Below are 21317 nucleotides of genomic sequence, written 5' to 3'. Positions count from 1 at the left end.
TGAAACGGTTGAGCAGCTCCCTCCAACCAATGCCTCCACTCCTCAAGGGCAAGCTTGACGGCCAGGAGTTCGCGGTCACCGATGTCGTAGTTGACATCCGCCGGGTTGAGCTTGCGGGAGAAGAAGGCGCATGGATGGAGTCTACTTGGTGTCCCCTGCTGCTGTGAAAGGACCGCTCCCACTCCGGTGGTAGATGCGTCCACCTCAACTATGAACGGGAGGTCCGGGTTAGGGTGGACGAGGAGGGGAGCGGTGGTGAAGGCCTTCTTCAGGGTCTCAAAGGCATTGGTGGCTAGTGGAGACCAGGACAGAGACTTGGGCTGGTGACGGAGTAGGTTGGTGAGTGGACTGACGATAGTGCTGTAATTCTTGATGAACCGGCGGTAGAAATTGGAGAAGCCTAGGAATCTTTGGAGTTCTTTGATAGTAGTAGGAGTGGGCCAGGACTGTATGGCGGAGACCTTCCCCTCGTCCATCCGGATGCCACTGTGATCAATCACGTACCCCAGGAACTGGACGGAGGGTTGATGAAATGAGCATTTTTCAGCCTTGAGGAAGAGATGGAACTGCCGTAAGCGCTGTAGGACCTCCGCAACGTGGTGGCGATGTTCGGCCAAGCTCCGGGAGTAGATGAGGATGTCATCTATATAAACCAGAACGGACTTATGGAGAAACTCCCGGAGCACCTCGTGGATGAAATCCTGGAATACGGAGGGGGCGTTGACCAGGCCATACGGCATCACAAGGTATTCGTAGTGTCCTGTGGGTGTGACAAAGGCGGTCTTCCACTCGTCCCCCTCACGTATCCGGATGAGGTTATACGCGCTGCGGAGGTCCAACTTGGTGAACACAGTGGCACCGCGGAGATGTTCCAGGGCCGCTGGGACGAGGGGAAGTGGATAGCGGAACTTTATGGTGATCTTGTTGAGTGCACGGTAATCGATGCAGGGCCTCAAGCCTCCGTCCTTCTTTGCCACGAAGAAGAAGCTTGAAGCAGCAGGGGAAGTAGACGGGCGGATGTAACCTTGTTCAAGTGCCTCTTTGAAGTATTCCTCCATGGCCTTCTCCTCCGGTATGGACAGGGGGTATATGCGTCCCCTGGGCACTGGTTCACCCGGCAGCAGATCGATGGCGCAGTCCCATGGCCGGTGTGGAGGAAGCTTGGAGGCGCTGAAGGGGGCGTAGTCAGGGGGAACATCCACGGAGCGCTTCTCAACAGGGCTCTCGATGGACGTGGCATTCACGAGAAGAGGCTTGGAGAGTGGAGATTTCGTAACAGGAAGCGCTGGGAAGCAGTCTGGGAAGCAGTGATCGCCCCACTTCAGGACTTCGCCGTGCGCCAGGAGATGTTGGGGTTGTGTTGTTCCAGCCACGGGCGCCCTAGAACCACGTCAGCGGTGGATTCCTCCAGAACCAGCAAATGGATGTGTTCCGTGTGCAGGATTCCGATGCTGAGTTGAAGTGGACCCACGCAGTGACGGATGTGTCTGCGGCTTAGGGGTTTGCCCGTGATGGAGTGGATTTGATAGCTCGTCGGTGAAGGAGAGATCTTAAGGTTGAGTTGTCTACAGAGGGTGCCTGAGATTAAGTTTCCGGCTGACCCTGAATCAAGGAGCGCCACCACTGGAACAGAGATGTTAGCAGCAGTAAGGGTTACAGTTGTAGTGAGTGGTTTTATTTTCTGAATGGAGGGAAATATTGCACTCACCACGGGTCGAGGAGGACGTATTGGGCATGTGGAGAGATTATGCCCCATAGTCCCGCAATAGAGACAGAGATTCAGGGCCAGCCTTCTTTGTCTTTCGTTTGGGGTGAGACGAGAATGATCTATTTGCATGGGTTCGGTGGCTGGTTCTGGGGAGCTGACGGGTTCGGATCGACGGAGGAGGTTGGTGGTGGATGACTGGCCCTGGTGTTCTTGAATACACGACTGCATACGGGACCCCACGCGGATGGCGAGTTGGATGAAGCGTTCTAATCCCATGGAGTCCTCGTATGCAGCGAGATGCAGCCGCACAGAGGGTTCCAGCCCCTGACGGAACGTGGTGATGAGGGCTTGCTCGTTCCATCCGCTGGTGGCGGCTAGCGTTCGAAACTGCAAGGCATATTCGTTAACAGAGAGGTTTCTTTGCTTTAGATTATAAAGTTTCTCACCAGTCGAGGAATCAGTCAGAGGCTTCCCAAATACTTCCTGGAAGTAGGAGACGAACGCCGAATAGGATTGGACGACTGGGCCTTTCTGGGTCCATAGCGAATCTGCCCATTGCAGAGCCTTCCCTTGTCTGTGGTGTAGAGGTGCGGCTGCATCTCCAGGACCAGTTCACATTGGAGAAGGAATCCGCTGCATTCCTCCGCCGATCCAGAGTAGGGCGCCGGTTTGGCCATGGGACTGGCGGTGAATGCAGGTGAAGGAGCGGTGCTGGTGGGTGCGGAGACTGCCGTGTTGCGGGATGACGATGTTGAGGGCTGTGGTGTGAGTGCTCGACGCAGCACGTCCACGAGTTCCTGGAATGGATCGTTAGTACTCATGCCGTTAAGTTGTTAAGGGTCCGGTCTTCTGTTATGATATAGACACGGAGGCAGAGATAAAAGCAATCCAGGTGAGTTTTATTGAACAATATGTGGAACACAGAGTGGTAATGGCTGTTATCAGGTTCTTGAGAGATGAATATAAAGTAATACTGTCCTTGTATGGTTTGTGGATCCAGAAGCTGAGATGAGATGGAGGGAGACGTTGGAGACACTCACACACACAGAAGGGTAAGCACACGAAGGGACCAGGAGACGAAGGAGATCACTGGAGCAGGTAAGTATGTTGAAGGGGAGTCCTTAAGGTAAGCATTAACATGAAGTATTGCAAACGAGACCGGACAGTGACTGTGTGTGAGTGTGGTGGCTTTGTAGTGCTGGTGATTGCAGAGTGAATGAGATGCAGGTGGCGGTGATTAGTTCGCTGGTGATTGGGTGCGTGGGTACTGTGGTGAGGTGGAGCCTGGCGTGTCTGTGACAGTTTCTAGAGCAAGAATATTTTTGAAACAGCAAATTCAGTAGATAAACTCAATATAATATGCCACTAGAAACTTATTTGCCACTAGAAATTTTAAATAAAGTTAAAGTAACATTACAGGAGATCGATTGCTGTCGACAGTGCTCTATAATTGAGCAGGCTATCATTTGTTTTGTCCTGCTAATTATTATTTTATACCCATAAAAATAAGTAGTAACTGCCAGATAACGATCACCTGCTTTTTCCCGTCATGGCTAACGTTAGGTGTGTTATCTTAACTAATAACATTTATTAATTAGCTTATAAAGCCCACATTTAATGTTACCGAAAAAAGTTCACTGATCCGTCAGATCCTGTAGGTCAGTTAGCACAGTTTACTGCTGAACAACTAATTTTTTCAGTGTGAAATAACAGAAATTGAAAATGAATAGTTATATATCTTCAATCTCCCCTCGAAGCTCCAACAGTCCTCAGACAAGCTGTCAGTCAAAACTGTCAATCATGACGACATGCCCCGTTTCTATAGCATCAAATTGCTAGCTAAAATCAAACTTATCACAAAAACAAACAATTGAATATATATCAGCATGATAGCAACTACTTTAAATGACCAAAACCATCTTTCGGAAAATTTTATTTGAAGTGTAATTTATTTTTTTGTTTTGATTCATTCCCATTCGTTTGATTGGAGAGGGCAAGGTTTATGACCTGTACTGCATCCAGCCACCAGGGGGCGATCAAAGAGCCCACAGCTTCACTTTTCAGGACGTATGAGGCACGCCCGGTGCAGCCCCTGAATTGGGACACAGCCATTGTTGAAAAATCTCTTGGCTTTCGTATCCCGAACGAAACACTTTGATGGGCGTGCTTTTGCTTTTGCTCTTGCTCGGGGTGATGTGTGAGTGCACGCTTATCAGGGAGAAGTGCCTATACAAGGAATTCCACCCTTTATGACGTGAAACAGGCCATACTCAAAAAACATTCAGCGAAACGTGTCCACAACCGGAAGTAGTATATTTGGCACAGAAATACTTCGTCAAACGTCTTACTTGTGTTTTGAAACAACCCCCCTTTAACTACAATAAGTATTATGATATAAAATGCTGTATTTTATGAATGCACTGGTGTACCATTACGAAACTAAGTATGTGCCATCGGCACCATGCTCTGAAGGTGCTCAAAAGGTTTTGAGGCAGCGCCTCATTGTGGTCAAGTGTTATAATGAAATTTAAAAAATGCTAATAGCTTGATATAAATGTGGCCTATTGTAATGAGACTGGTCTTAATATATATTCCGTGGGTCATGCTGAGAACATTAATGCCAATTTTGCCATAGTCAGCCAAACTTCCTGTCCGCCATTTTGATTTACTTTAAGATCATACTTTTTTTAAACTACTCCTAGACCGTTTGTCCAATTTTCACCAAAATTTAATCGTATCATCTTCAGACCATGCTTGCAAAAAGTTATGGATTTCGTGTTGATAGATGAAACCGTTTTCGTATACCACAGCAACAAAGTTGAGGCTTGATGCCAAAATGACTCTTGAGACTGTATCTCTGCTATGTTTTGACATATTGACACCAAATTTTACCAGTGTCACCTCACTCTGTAGTATTATTTTGGTCACAGTGCCACCTATAGGTCAAAAGTGATAAACCAGTAAATCTTTATTATTGACTGTATCTAGGATTTTTCAGCTGATCTAAATGATCTTAATAGGTCTTTATTTGCTCACTGTTGCAATTGGTCTGATGCTCCTAGCCTTGTTGGCATGACTTTTTGTGCCTTCTTTGTGTTTGGCCCCGTAATTGCTGCTTGCAGCTATATCTATTATTATTATTATTAGGGCCCGAACACTTGTTGAAAATATACGTCTGATATGGGTTTCAGAATTAGGTGTGGCAAATGGCTCGATAGCGCCACCTACGAAATTTCCATTAAGTGCCCTTCACGCTACATTTCACATACAAGTACGGAATTCAGTAGGGACATCTAACAGCCCAATTCCTACAAAAGATCTTAAAGGATTAGTTCACTTTCAAATGAAAATTAGCCCAAGCTTTACTCACCATCAAGTCATCCTAGGTGTATATAACTTTCTTCTTTCTAATGAACATAATCAAAGAAATATTAATAAATATCCTGACGCATCCATGCTTTATAATGGCAGTGAAGGGACCCACAAGTATGAGATGAAGAAAAAGCTTCCATCCACATCCATCCATCATAAACGTGTACTGCACACAGATCCAAGGGGTTAATAAATACCTTCTGAAGCGAATGGATGCATTTGTATAAAAAAATATCCATATTTAAACAAGTTATGAAATCAAATATCTAGCTTCCGCCAGACTGCCTTCCATATTGAAATTATGCATAAACAGAACTGGCGCCGCATTAGATCTGTAAGTTGAATAAACATCTTGGATAACGGGGGTGAGTAAATTATCAGGAAATTTTCATTTGAAAGTGAACTACTCCTTTAAGGCCTTAGCAATATTAAATTGCAAAAAATTGCGTGCTTATAAATCATACAAAATTATATTTTCATAAAATGAAAAAAAATGCAGAAAGTTTTTTTGTGATGGGTAGGTTTAGGGGTATTTTATCATTTTACATTATAGTGTGCCTATGCCATGTGATACTGTAAACAGATTACCATGGTAGAGACTGCCACATTACTGTAACTCACCCTTATATAAAGGTCAACTACAGTCATATGGTACAGTGAGAACATTTATTGGCAGCAAACTCTGTTCTACACAAAACCTCATGACTATGTCATATTTTACACCTTTTGATAACACACTGAATGAATACTATTACAAACATTATTTTATGTCAGTTATGTAATTTAGGTAATGTAAATTACATTTTCTAATATGTAACTAATTATTTCAGCAAAAGGTGATTTGAAACATGTATCTTGCATTGTTTGCTATTGTATTAACTGATTGTTAAAAGTTCTAAACTGAAAGAAGATCTGTTGTGTTTTGGTGATTAAACCAAATGTTCTCATTACATATCACAATGATTATGTAGAATGAAAATGTACAACTAGAACGAAAGCATGAGATCAAGTTTTGAAAGAATGACTAGCTGTGTTACAAGTGTGATTAGTTTGGAGTTTTGTACTAAGAGTTTTGCAAATATACAAAAAAAAATAATCACCTTACTTGTGCATCACTTGGCTATGTGCTAATGTACGGAGCCCCTGAAGGGATGTGGTGGTGAAAAAAAATTTGGGATGGGAGAAAATTTTTTTCAAATCCTTTGCATTTCCTCGCAAAACTTTTGCGTTGCCTCGCAAAGATATTATCGTTCCTTTGCTGTGAGCTCGGACAAACACTTCCTCTTTAATGTCCTGCTGGCTGTCAGTAGAGTTTCAGTTAGTTCCATACGTTAATAATGCACACAAATAATGCACAGCTCTTAGAGTTTGAACTTGTTGGACTCAAATATAAAGAAATGCAGTCATGGAGTTCAGTAAAGTTGGCAATATATTCACAGATTCGAGCTTCCTGGATCAATAGCTCGTGAGCTAAACGTTGTTAAAACACAAATGCAGCTATTTCCAATCATAGTAACCTAGACAACGAGTTGCAACAACCCAATTTTCCTCAAATGTGCTTTATAATAAATTGGTCTCTATGAGCAGGCGGCGGAGAGAAATCTGAAGAGACCCAAAATCCAAAATCCTTTTGCTCATTTTATATTATGAAAAATACTCAATAATAAAGAGGTAGTGTTTGTCCGAGCTCACAGCAAGGGAACAATAATATCTTTGCATGGGAACGCAAAAGTTTTGTGTGGGAATGCAAATATCTTTGCGAGGGAACGCAAAAGATTTGAAAAAAAAAATTTCATGCTACAAACATGCTAGCAAAAATTAGCTGAATGCTAAAGCATGCTATTATCGTCATGAAACAGGAAGTTGTTGTAACTCAAGCATACAATGTCCAATCTGCCTCAAACTTCACAGGTTTGATAAGTGCCCTGGCCTAAGAACATCTACATGACAAAATTTATAGTCATATCACCACCAGCTGGCAGCAGGAAGTGTGGAGGAAGCTTTAATCAGATTAACATTATATTTGGTCAGTCTAATCAAAAGGCCTTTGCGACATTAAATTGCGAAAATCTTGAGTATTTGCTGAAGGGCGTGTCTGTGGCGGCCTGACAAATTTTGATGTTTCGCCATGAAACAGGAACTTCACATGTTTTATTACAGTGCTGACCTGAAGACATCTACATGCCAATATACTGTTACAGTCATAGCGCCACCTGCAGGCAACAGGAAATTACATGTTTTACACTGTGATTAACTCCTCATTGAGATTTAACCAGAAAAACGTCTCAGGTTACGCATGTAACCATGGTTCCCTGAGAACAGGGAAAGAGACACTGCACCTTATTGCATTTGGGGGCGGGAACACCTCAGCGGGAACCGGTGTCTGAAACGCTATCAAATCACGGCAATCGTATTGGCCGGCGACAGCCTATGACATCACTACTAGTGTGACCCAACCCCACATATGGAGCGCCTAGAGAACAAGTCATCCACTTATCGTCTGAAGGGACTGTTCAGCAGGTGGCCCTGAGGCATGGCAGGGAGACGCGGCGGCCTAGAAAACCAACTCTCAGATTGAGAGGAGGCCATGCCATTCACTACAGGTGATATATTTCGTTATTAACACTACCCGCTATTAAGACCTCACAAAGAAAAGAGGCACATATTAAGGGTGCCACGATAACCTTCCCTAATAATGAGAGCTCCTGGGCCCTAGTTTAAATGCCCCAATACATAAAACATAGAATAAACATCCACATATTCCCTTTCTACAGGGAACTGAGGTCATTAAATTTGTAATGGCTCTTACAGAGCGAGAGGTAACCCAAAAGCCCAACCTGAGACTTCAAAGAGCAGAGCCCTAAATGTAAAAGTGGCCTGCCATACTCTGCATTCTGAAAGGATGTGCTCACTAATAATCTCTGTGCCGGATCCACAGACGGGTTCAAAAAGATGGAACCAACACACAAAATGGTTCTCACGCCAGAAAAGGCAACCTGCAAAGCTTAACCTGTGACTACAGTAAATGGAGGCCTTAATGTAGATGAGGCCTGACATACTGCTGTAGACTGAACGGATGCACTCAATACCAAGCCCTTATGCCGGACCAACAAAGGGGTTAAGAATAATGGAACAAAACCCATCATTGGTCCATTTTTAGGCCTGATAAAAAAGCTCCTAATATGAATAAACACCCCCTTTATTCCTCTCCATAGGGAGCTGAGGTCACTAAAAAATATAACAGTGTCAACAATGGTGAGGCAACCTAAAAAGGAGCATTCTTCTTGTTGGAGCACAGCACAATCTGCCCCAGAGTATGTCCTGCCATATACAGACTTGACCGAAAACACAGGGCAGAAAGGAAACATGTAACTAGGGTTGCCAAAGGGAAACACTCATGGTGTGAGAAAACAGCCTTATAAAAGGCGAATGTGCTCCTAGTCCAAACAAACAATGCACAAGTAATGTGTGGCATAAATGTAAAACTTGCACACAAACCTACACATCGCTCGTCCAAACGTAAATAGAGCATTGCTTACTGATATAGAGGACGCATCCTAAATCAACTAAACACTCTCATAACAAAAACCTGTCCTGCTTTGGGTGTTTTGGGTGGTTGTTAAGGTGTTGTTATGCAGTTATTAAGGTGTTCTAAGTTGTTTCTTGGTGGTTGCTAGGGTGTTGCTAGGTGGTTTCTGTGGTAACATGGGTGGTTGCTAAGGTGTTGCTTGGCAATTGCTAAGATACTTGATGTGGTTGCTTAGGTGTTGTTAGGTGGTTGCTAGGGTGTTCTGGGCAGTTGCTAGGTGGTTGATATAATAACCTGGGTGGTTGCTAGGGTGTTGCTTGGCGGTTGCTAGGGTGGTTGCTAGATTATTGCTAAGGTACTTGGGGTGGTTGCTAATGTGTTGCTAAGTGGTTGCTATGGTAACCTGGATGGTTGCTCTTATTATAAAACATTATTACAAGCTTACTGTTGTGAATCGAGCTAATAAAATGAGATAGTTTTGAACACTGGCTGGTTATGTACTTGCTCAAAAATCGATTTTGGATCATTTTTAACCAAAAAAAGTTACGGACTGCAGCCTTAATTAATGGAATTAGGCATTTTAATGTAAGTAAGCGATGCGCCAGTTTAAAAGTGGCGGCAAAAGCATAAACAACGTAACGACAGGGGGGATGCAGAGATGTCACTGCGTGCAATATTGACATTAACATTTCTGATTGTTTAAATTATCAGCCCTCGGGGGCCCCCTCAAAATGCAGGGCCCCAGGCAATTGCCTGCCCCATTGCTACGCCTCTGTCTGTATGACATTGTGATCCAGAGTTACGTTCAATACAAAATCTCTATATAATTTAGCATAGTAGGAAAAACATGTATGCATTCACTTCCTGTTTCATGGGCACGTCTTCACCATAGTATGTCTATGGGGCAAATTTGGGGAGCTCTTGTGCCCCAGGGGTACAACTTACACCTCATTCTGAGGTATGGTCTAACAGAGCCTGCCAGCCTCTTCAAACATGGTAACCCACATGTTTCTACAAAAATCTCACTCTGAGCTATGATTCATCAAAGTTTGTTGCGATGTAAAGTCTATGGCACTTTTTCAGGCAATTTTTCACCCGCCAGGCGAACATCGTACACCCGATCTCTTATAAAAGTCATAGCACACCATTCCTCAATAATCCGCACAATTTGAGGTCTCATTCATGGGTCTATGACAAATGGTGCGGGAGGAGTAACGTGTTAAAAAAAAAATTCAGAAGAAGAAGAAGAAGCAGAACTAGAATGTACATTTCCTGAAGAAAATGTGAGTGGTGCTTGCAGTGGCAAAACTCGGCACTGGGCATATGCTTCTGTGATGTAAGTGACTGCAAGAAAGCCAAGAAAGTCTGTATAATGTTCTGGTGCTGAAATGTGGCTTATTCATGGTGTTATATGGTTTCTAGGGAGCCCTAAATGGTTGTTAGGGCATGGCTAGACAGTTAGTAGGGTTAAAACTAATAGACTGGAAAAAGAAAATCAAAAGAGCCAAACCCACATGTCTCTATGATGCTTTGATTCATTTATATCCCTCTCATATATTTTCAATGTTAAGTCTATGGGGTGGTTGCTAGGGTGCTCTAAGTGGTTGCTAGGGTGTGGCAATGAAGATTTTAAGTTATTATTATTGGCTGCTTGACAAGATAATTCAAATGAGTGATTGTGTGTGAGAGAGAGAAAGGGTTCCTCAGGCCCTGCATGTGGGTGTTTGTGTCAAAGTGACAGTTGAGATTGATGGAATGTTTGTGAATTGAATTTTTTAATATACAGGCCTTTGCACACTAAGTCACACTGAGTATGCATTTTTTCGTATTCGTGATCCTAAAAATTCGTCACACACAGAGACCTTGCACAGAGTCCGATGCGTATTAATGAATCCGTTGCAAAAAAATTCACAAAACAATACAAAATGGTCTTCAAGCAGTGAGCATGATTTAGTTGTCCTCTCTCCTCTTAAAAAGAGAAAAAGAAACAGGAAATATTGGGTCCATCCAATCCCGATACTGCATAGAGAGGAAGGAGAGTCCTCTGTGCGAACATCATAGGTCCGATAGCACACCTCTCCTCAGTGAGCCAGTCGATCTGACACCTCATTCATGGGTCTATGACAAATGATGCGGGAGGAGTAGCACGCCAAACTTTTGTCCAGAAGAATAATAATAAGTATGAGCAATAACAATAGTGATGCTTTGCCAGAGGCAAGCACCACTAATTACACTGTTGAGCCTTCCTTACACCTGAACTCACCTAACCAGACCACCAAACCTGTGTGTAACTTTATCTATATCCCACCTCAATAGCAGCAAAAGTGTTTTGCAATACAATAAACACATGAAATCTAACAATGATTATTTTTTTTTATCACTGTAGTACATAGTAGTTAAATACACTATAAAGTTTCATATTTGAGATGTTAAAGAAACACCCAAAAATTTAGCATAAAGAATTCAATGGTTAATATAAACAAACAGTTAAAGACTAAACAACTGTTAACATTAGGCTACTAAACAAGTGAAATTGACAAAACAAAACAAAAGCAAGCTGTAAATAATTATAGTGATTCTACATTACAGTACATCTACAATGAGACACTAAACTTGTGATGCTGGAATAGGCTATAGGCTCTATATATACAAGTATATATAGGGTATGCATCGACGTCACTTTCCCACCAGAACGCGCTCCCTCAGCTGAACTGAGTGGCAAAAGAACCTGCTGCATGACTGGATTTAATAGGGGAAACTGCGAGTTTGGACTCGAAAGTGTTCCTTATGACATGTCAAAGAAACCTAATCCATGGATATTGACATGCAGCCAGGAATCATGTTTCCTGACACTTATATGTGCCTGATTTCAACACCGGGGAAATACATAAAGCAAATCTGCCTGTGACCGCTTTATATAACTACAATATAGGTAGGTTTAAATCCAAGTAATCACTTATATCAATGTTATATACATCATCATGTTGTCCAGTCCTAAAACTTGTATAGTTTTTGTCAGTGTTTATTTAAAAACACCCAATTAGGCAGAATATAAAATGGTAAGTATTTAATTAATGAGTTGTCAACACAATACATAATACAATATATGGTATGATTTGACCTCAAAATCCAACATTTTGACACAAAATGATAACTGCAAATCCATGTTTCTCTGCCTGGAGTCGAGCTGTTTCTGTGAATTGCAGTGATCCATTTGCTTCTTTTTTCTGTTGCTTTTGGCAGTCTGTAAAAATATACCTCAGGTTTTGTGTCAAAGCTATTTGTCAAAGCAGTCATAATGGTCGACGGTGACTCCACTTGCATACCCATCACAGTTATATGCAGTCATAAACAAAAAGTATTCAGTAATACTTCATACTAATACTAGGTAGGAGCGCACTTTTAACTGTAGCTGTAATAATAATTTCCGAAGGTTCTACATGCAGGGGTGTTGGTGTAGTGAATGGAATAAACAAATTATGACCTTTTGTTATATAACTGACTAATATTCATAACCAGTACTTTATGACAAGATGAACATAATGCAAAACACAAAACCTTTTCCCCTTTTTTACAAATGTTCATTGGGTCATAAATGTGAAAGACTCATTTTAGATCCAGTGTTTTTGTTCTCTCTCGTTTACACAGAAAAATTATCTGTCAACCTTACTGGTCCAGAGGAACCATTAATAGAGGGCGAATCATCTGCTAACATCACCTCTAAAGGAAATGGCAACATCATCTCTGTGCAGTGGATGAAAAATAACAGTCCTCTGTCTCCTAGCAACAGCATCATCTTCTCACCTGATTTCAGATCAGTGTCCATCAGTCCAGTGCAGAGATCAGACAGTGGAGAATATCAGTGTAAATATACAAACCCTGTCAACTCTGAGACGGCAACATACAGTCTGATCATCAACTGTGAGTGTTAAACATTTAAACAAAGATGATTTGAGGTCAAACCTGATGAAATAAAAACATACTTCAGTGCTCAGTTTGTTCCTCTAACAATGAGTCTCTTGTGTTTGTTCTAGATGGACCAGAAGATGTTTCTATTAAGGGTCTGGGTGAGGTGAATTCAGGGGATCCTGTGTCTCTGTCTTGTTCTGCAAATTCTGTACCTTCTGCCTCATTCAGATGGATGTTTAATGGAACAGACACCGGTGTGACCAGAGACACATACACCATAGAAAAGACGGACTTCACACACAGTGGATATTACGACTGCACTGCCTGGAATAACATCACAAACAGAAGCGCCACACAAAGACATGCTTTACTAGTTAAAGGTAAAACCTGATATGTGTTGTCAATTTTTGATAACCAATGTTTTGATCTTAATTTACCTATTAAGGTATGATATTTTTATAAAATGTTTAAAAAAGTAATAGGTACTTTAATTACATTTTTGGATAAAATTATTTGGATAAAAATCTGCTACATAAAATCAATAAAATGCACCCATTAGAAAGATATTAGATGGTACATTTCATATACCTTCATAATTTGTGTTTAATTTTTAATTTAGTTTTTTAATTACAATTTTGATACAGGTGTGTTACAGTTAGTATTGTGTGCAGTAAATGATCTGTTGTTTATCTTTATCTTAGCTGGTGGTGGAGGAGGAGGACTGTCAACAGGAGCCATAGTTGGGATTGTCATTGGTGTTTTAGTGGCAGTTGCAGCCATTTGTGGTCTGATTGTCTATTTAATAAAAACCAAGAAAATGTGAGTAAAACAATCTGTTTCTGAATTATGTGCAATTACAGTGACTTTCCCTAAAATTTTGTACGGGGTGCTAGTTGGTGCTAAGCACTCTCAATCAAATGTAAAATCATCCTCTGTTGAAACTATTATAATAGCATATTGGCAAAACAGATTTGTCTGACTATTCTGGGGGGTATTCCAGAAAGCAGGTTATGTGACATACAGATCACATACAGTATGTTTAAAGGATTAGTTCACTTTAAAATGAAAATTGCCCCAAGATTTACTCACCCTCAAGCCATCTTAAGCCAGCTTTGTGTTGTCATGGAGATCAAACCTGCCAGGTTACCTTGAAAGAACAAGCTCAGAAAAACAGAAGGACACAAAACACATTTTTGTGAGAATTGAGAAATGCTGTGATCTTGTTGCTCAAGTTACTATACCAACATATTACAAGTAGTGGGAAAGCACAGCCCAATGCACAATAAATAACACATAACATAACAGAAGTCATAACCTATTGAAGCATCTCTTAATTGAGAAGAGAAGTTTAAAGCTTTCAGGCTTCTGTACGTTGTTTGCCTGGAATGACTTCTGCCATTTCTAATGTTTGTATCCTTGATATCAAGAACACATCCGGGTACTTTCATGTGTTGTTTGTAGTTCATTTACACAACAACAGCAACATTTTGGGGGTCTGAAAATGTGAACTTGGTTTTCAAAGCGTAAACTACAAAAACACAAATTTGTAAAAACAGCAACATCATGTGTATGCGTATTATGTGTTCAGTCTATTTTTAGTTTTTCTTTACAAAGTGACATCGGCAACTACTGGCTGGCAGCGTAATACAGCATCATTAATTATTTTCAAGGATCTGTGTGAATGGGATCATTTTGCCAATGTTGTCGTCTCTATGTGAAAAACAGAAAGGAAAAACATTTCCATTTTTAGTACATCGTTGTCGTGTAAACGTACCCTAAGTTTTCATTGTCTGTATTTGCCCATGTTCAAGTGATTCAGTTAGATTCATCATGGTTTCATATTATTCCACACCTGTTCCCTGTTCTGTTGATGATCTTTGTGTATTTAAGCCTTGAATTCTCCTCTGTTCATTGTCTCTTATTGAAGTTACATTGTGTGTGCTATTGCTCTTTGTGTTTATTAAAAGTGTCTATTTCTCGCTCATTCTGCGTCACACATCTTCCTTGGGATTTAACTACTCAGCAACCTGTGACAGCAGTAAAATAAAAAATGTAAATAATAACAAACAATTAATTATTATAAATATTATTTTCAAATAGTTCAATAGGTAAATAATAGTAAAAGAAGTGTGCTCCAATAGTTTTTGCCGTGGTACTAAAATTGGTACTGAGAATCCTAATTCTACTGGCATAGATACCAACTATTGAACTTTTGGTATTGGTATTGTGCCTAATGTAGTGAATAATAACATAAATTGTTATACAAAGTCAGCAACACATGCCCTCATAATATTTTTAATACACACATTACAGAAGCACTCTCAGTGATTTGATTGTAAAACCGGTCCTGTATTTATCTGATAACAAAATGATTTCAGCAAAACAACTGTAATAAGCTGCTTATTTGTGGGACAAAAAAAAAAAAAAAAAAGTAGTAAAAATAAATAACTAGTTGTAACAAAATGTATTTGTCTTTACACTACAGGCCGAAACTAACTTTTCCACAAAATGGACGGTCAAGTGGAGGTATGTTTGTTATTTATTAATAATGTCAACATGCGTATGATCTGACTGAAGCAACACTACTAACTTCAATAATTATAGCAAGATTGACCATGATACTGATCATCCCATATTTGATTTCAGATTATCTATTCGTATTAAAGATGATTCAGTACATATTTCTCTCCGTATCAATCTTATTGAATGTTTCTTTTTTTAAGCAGCAGCACAAAGGAGACAAGAGCCTGTGAGTGTCTTTAAGTTTTTGTTTTCTCCTCATCACAACCATTTTTACCTTTTATTCTCTGGATACCTGATTTAAAGCTGTAAATCTGATGTCAAATGACACATTACAAACCCTTACAGGAAATGAGTTTTTCAGTGGTAGTAACAGATATTCAGTCGTTCAGCCTCTTCTGTCTCTTGCATCTTTTATCTCATAAAGGTTATTAAAGAGTTTATGGCTTTATAGGAGGAGAGATTTGTATACTTTTTTACAGTCAGTCCAAATGGACTTTAAGCTTTCAGAAATTTAAGCACAGAGACATGATATGAAGACAGTGAAAGTGAGCTATGGATACTGGCATATAGTTAGTCGTTTTGATTATCATGATAATTACCACTGTTTAATCTTGGGGCTTCTTTTTTATCATTTAAATATCAGCAACAAGAACATTTTTTATCGGATTTTTACCTAAATTGACATCATCAATGTAATCTAACAAAAACAAATGACTATTTGTAGGACTTGAACTACGCAGACATCAGCCATTTCCAGAAGGGAAGTGGAGAGAGAGTGATTCTGGGGAATAGAAGTGAACCTAGTACAGAGTATGCAGAAGTAAAGCGAAGTGGAACGAAGTCAACTGCTCCTCCACCTCCCTATGGAAGTCAGGTGAGTAGTTTCATATATTAAAAACAGCCCATCCCATTGTACAACACCATATGTGTACTTTAGCTCCAATAAAACTGTAATGCATCATAAAAACAATGCTATTTATTCTGTCCTGCAGCCATGCAGTAAAACAATAAGGAAGTCATTTGGTTGCTTTCTTTTATCATATGCTTGTGTAACGTCTCCCTTCAGGCTTCAAACCCTCCTTTGCGCAGGTGAGGAAGTGAAGACACTGAAACTTCTACTGCACTGAGTCTTCCACATATTGCACATTTTGTTTTATTTCTTTAATTTAGCTTTATTTTGCTGAATGTTGTTGTGTAAGTGAAATGTAGAATTTTGAAATGCAGTATGGCCTTTCAGGCTGTGTAATAGTTATATTTTCATAATTATGATTGGGGACACAGGGGAGGGTGGTAATTCTTTTTTCTTTAACCTCTGTTGGTCAGGGCTATTTATCTGAAATTTCGATACAATGTTTCTAGATTTATCTGATACAAATTGATGTTTTGAAATATATAACTTGTTTTGAAATCTCTCTGTGGACCCTTTTCACATTTCTGGGGTTCTCTGAAGCAGATATTGTCATAGTTGGGTAAACTTCCATAGCGGTGAATAGGACGACAGCAAACATCATCAAACATCATAGGTGAATTCCATGACTTTCCAAAAGAGGGAAAACTATAGGAAACTAAAACTATATATTTGTGATGCTGATAACTGTGGAAATGCATCATCACAGTTTGTGAGAAGGGTTCTTTGTGTAAAATTATGTCTTACAAAATGACATTACAACATTGCTGTAACCACTGTAGTTGGGGCGGGTTACAACATTACAGAGAAAGCATGGATATCTTTTTAAGTTTAGCACATGCATTTATTTATTTTTGTTAAAATGAACTGAAATAGATTACTAAACAAATACATAAAACATGGATAAACTTATACAATATTTTATTTTGCTACAACCCTTCCCAGCTCAGAGATAACAGTTTTGTTTTAATATTTAGGTGAATTTGTTTGTGAATATTATATATGGAATTAAACAAGAAGCTATTGATTCACATGAAACATGTTCTGTCTTTTAGCATACATAAACCTTACTGCAAATCAAATTATGATATGAAGTGTTGATTTTTCTATATCAAACTTAGCTTTATATTTTGGTTTGCCTTTATATTTTTATACAGAGACTTACATCTTCTACTGTCACCTCAAGAGGATGGTGGCCATGTATGATTTCATCCCTGTACGTAATTTCTAGGTGGTTAAACTGACCGTATTACAACTCAGCCCTTATTTAAACCATTCCCGGTCTCCCACAGCATGTCATTATGGCACATAACTGAAACATTTTATCATCATATAAAATATCAACTGTTTGTGCCATATGCACCCCTAGTGCCTTTTAATTGTAACTTGATACTATTCCAGATCATTCAATTTGAAATTGTGGCAAATGTTCAAAGCAGAAGACTGGTCTGCTCATGTGTTGATTAGTATCTTATCTGAACAGTCCATAAACACACTTCCTCTAAATGTTTTAGGTTTATAGGCTAATATTTAACTAGTATTGATCACATAAACCAAACAGTTTCTCAGAAATCATCAGATACATCCTCATTCTTTCTTTCTTGCTCAGGGAAAATAAAAGAACTGTGATAGTGGGTAATAAAAAAAAAGAGAGGTTTAATGACTAAATTCACCTTTAGACCTGAACACAACATCACACAAGGAAAAAGAAATGAGGAGGCAGCATTTTATTCAGTGAGTTTTGGTAAACAAATGTACATGGCTGTTATTTCTAAGTTATATTATCTGATTGCCTAACTGTATTGTTAATTATCTTAACTAAAGAATGTGATATAACTACTGTTTTGTTATTTATAATTTGTAAACTTCTATGACATTTAAAAGAAAATGAATTTGCTCTAAATAAAGATTTAATTTCTTGCTCATTTTACCTTCTGGTTTTCAGCTCTTTTGAATATTTATAAGGTCACATTCTATATTTTTTGCCTCATGGCGTGAGAACACAGAACCGCAGCCGATAAGGATTTATCAAGACAGAAGTACTGAGTTAAACTTTAACTTTGATTGTGCGGTTTATGATGACAAGTGACCTAAAAAGTATATGTTCATCATGAATTCTGAACAAGATACAAGGTATAAGATAGATAGATAGATAGATAGATAGATAGATAGATAGATAGATAGATAGATAGATAGATAGATAGATAGATAGATAGATAGATAGATAGATAGATAGATAGATAGATAGATAGATAGATAGATAGATCGATAGATAGATCGATAGATAGATAGATAGATAGATAGATAGATAGATAGATAGATAGATAGATAGATCGATAGATAGATCGATAGATACAAAACATCTATAACTTAACTAAAAGCTATACATTTAGAAATGAGCGCTGTCATTTCAGCACATTTCAGTTACAGGAAATGCTTTCATATTTCTCAAGGAGGAAGAAACAAGTCAACGGCAGTGCACATGCATGTCAGTTTAACTGATATTAAAGAATTTGAAGAACTATCACATCATGTTAATATATATATGTAAAAAACAACCTTTTTAGTCTATCTTTTCATTTATGTTTGAGCATGACATGAAAACTAAAATTAAAAAAGTTTATTTGTTTTATTTAGATTATAATGTTATCATATAAAATATATAGATGATGTAGAAGATTATCATATTATATATATATATATATATATATATATATATATATATATATATATATATATATATATATATATATATAGAATGTGTGCCTTATTAATGCATAATGTGAGTTAAACTTTAACTTTGATTGCGTGTTTTATGATAACGAGTGACCTAACAAGTTCATCGTGGATGAATTCTGAATAAGGTACAAGTTGTGTGTATATAATTTTGTGGTTATTATTATATGATGGTTATTACCATGTTCCTGTAAAACAAACTGTCTTTGATAGTGTACTTTTTACAGTCTGTCTGATAATTGTATTTAATCATTAAAACAGTCCCCTTGAAATGTGGATATACACAAATACTAAGTGTTATGACATACAATTTTAGCATAAATACCTTGTGAACATTATGAAACTTGGGAAATAACTGTAGGCGACTGTATTTGTCAACTTACATTCTGATGAAATTTCTGAACTTGAACTTCAACATCAACATCTTTGACACCAACACTTTCATTGCTTTGAATCAAAGAGTGGGCTGGCTTTCAGGTCTCCACCTGCAAGACCTACAAGCACAGGACAAATTAATATGCTACTGCTGCCACCTGTTGTTTATAAAGTGAAGAATACCACTAATTTTCCATATTTACTCTACAGACTACAACAAAATTTCCTTTACCTAATGTTACCTATTGATATAGGGCTAAAATCCAGCCATATTTAGGCTAATATACAAAACAAATAATAGTTTAACAAAGATTTTTTTTAAACTATTTTGTATTTTACACACCTTTTTATTGATGTATGCATTCAATTTTATCATGTCCTCAGTGCAAAGTAATCGACAAGATATTTTTAAATTATGTTATAGATTAGGCTAAACTGCCTCTAATTATACATATAAATCATGTGAAAATATAGTTCTTGTTTTTTTTTAGAATTTTCCTCAGTTACCGTGTCCTTGAAGTCATCTTCCTTTCTCGCCTTCCAAATTGACTGCAATTTCATTGAGACCATTTTCAAGAAGTGACATAATTTCTTTTTCCTCCATATGGAATTCAGCTGCAAGCTGAGGTTAGCTCCAACTCTCAGTCCTAACTTTTTATTAGTTTTTGAAATGTTATCCTGCTTGTCCCACCCTTAAAGTTCCACCCTGTTAGGCTATATTATGGGGAATGTAAAAACAAATCTGACATAGTTATAAAAGTTCTGTTTATCTGTAGAAGGATAGCTAAATGTTGATAGCTTAATGTCATTCAAAGAGCTATGGCTAATTTAGCTCAAAATGTTCTACCCTGTTAGATTTATAGACCTAACAGGGTGGAATGTGAAACTAACAGGGTGGAAATTCTAATAGAATAAATAGTATTTAATATATATATAGCAAAATCTATATTATATTATATTATATTATAATATAATATATTATATTATATAAATGATTTATTTCTTAAAATTGTAACATTAAAATTGTAATAATAATATAAAGATACTGAATAATGAAAATAAATTGACCAGTTCTTTATAGAACCTTATAAATAGGGGCAGCACCAAAAAGGGTTCTACTATTGTTACAAGCCAAAGACCCTAATTTGGTACTGTTTAGAACACATTTTTTCTTAACTTAAAAGTTATTTTTAAAGTCTAATAAATGTTGAATGTTGAAATTGATCACAGTTGTACTGTAATGTGAATGTCTGTAATGTAAAAAATATAAATTCCATTATTTTCATAGAAACATCAGTACCAGTATTAGTATCAGTGATACTGGCCTTTATTTATAAAAAAAGAAAGAAAAAAAAAAAAGAAGAAAAAAAGATGCAATTAAACAAATATTTAAAATATACTGTTGTTATTCAAAATAGTACCATCATTTTTTTCCCCACAGGATATAGGAACACCAGATTTTTATTTTGAAGAGCCCCATTTTGGAAAATCAGAGATTAAACTTTGATAGGCCTAAGGAATAGGAATTATTTTGTGATAATGACCGACTGACGCTAAACCGTTACGCACCAAATAAAATAATAGCCTACGCATGAAAAATTGATTTGAATTTGTTATTTTTATGTTGACCTGTAGGCCTATATTATATGTAGATCTATAAAAACGTACATTAAAACATTTAGGAATATCGGCCTAACAACAAGACGAACATTTTAACATTGTTCCATCTACTGAATAACAATACTGAAGCCAATATATTGTGGTCCTCACTAAAACCCAACCCGGCACAAGATGGCGCCAGTTCCGTTTGCATGAAACAAGAGAGCACGCATATGGAGCACGCGTGCGATACAACAGGGCGCACCGGTTTCAGCTACCCGGATGATAAGTGGCTCAATCAGAATCGAGCATTCCAGAGAGTCATGTGCGTAATATTCTCTTCCAGCACTGAGTTTGCGTTGTTGCTTGTGTTTGCATAACAGAACAAACCTTTTATATATGCTATAGTCTACCCAGAGAGCATTACATGTGAAATGATATGAGTGTGCGTCTCTCTCGAGGTACAGATAAATAGAATCAACAGATGCCTTTGTCTCAGGTGATGTCTTATGCAAGCATATAAGTAGACAAATATTTCCAGACCATATCCTGCATTGTAGCGTTAAGGAAAGGCTGGTCCAACCCAGAAGAAAAGAAACAGGTTTTGGTATTCTATTTGTTCTTCGATCACTTATTGAAGATATAATTGCCCTTCTTTG

General features: G+C 38.4%; 1 protein-coding gene across 3 annotated transcripts in view; it reads left to right on the top strand.

Annotated features, from left to right (window-relative positions):
- LOC137032162 (carcinoembryonic antigen-related cell adhesion molecule 20-like) overlaps positions 1 to 17879 on the top strand; it is a 37872-nt gene extending 19993 nt beyond the window's left edge. The window contains exons 3-10 of one of the 3 annotated variants that reach the window (XM_067403774.1): positions 12258 to 12530; positions 12644 to 12898; positions 13220 to 13337; positions 15004 to 15044; positions 15242 to 15267; positions 15766 to 15915; positions 16108 to 16130; positions 17106 to 17879. In XM_067403774.1, coding sequence (XP_067259875.1) covers positions 12258 to 12530; positions 12644 to 12898; positions 13220 to 13337; positions 15004 to 15044; positions 15242 to 15267; positions 15766 to 15915; positions 16108 to 16130; positions 17106 to 17154 — 935 coding nt within the window. In that variant the 3' untranslated portion in view covers positions 17155 to 17879. Of the gene's footprint in view, positions 1 to 12257; positions 12531 to 12643; positions 12899 to 13219; positions 13342 to 15003; positions 15045 to 15241; positions 15268 to 15765; positions 15916 to 16107; positions 16131 to 17105 lie in introns of those variants that run through there. The other 2 variants (XM_067403783.1, XM_067403792.1) reach the window with 2 other exon arrangements.
- Positions 17880 to 21317: the final 3438 nt, after the last annotated feature.

The sequence above is a fragment of the Chanodichthys erythropterus genome, chromosome 2 (assembly GCF_024489055.1).
Source record: "Chanodichthys erythropterus isolate Z2021 chromosome 2, ASM2448905v1, whole genome shotgun sequence".
Taxonomy (NCBI): Eukaryota; Metazoa; Chordata; class Actinopteri; order Cypriniformes; family Xenocyprididae; genus Chanodichthys; species Chanodichthys erythropterus.
Note: the sequence above shows the minus strand (reverse complement) of the source record. Positions and strands in the feature narration are given on the sequence as shown.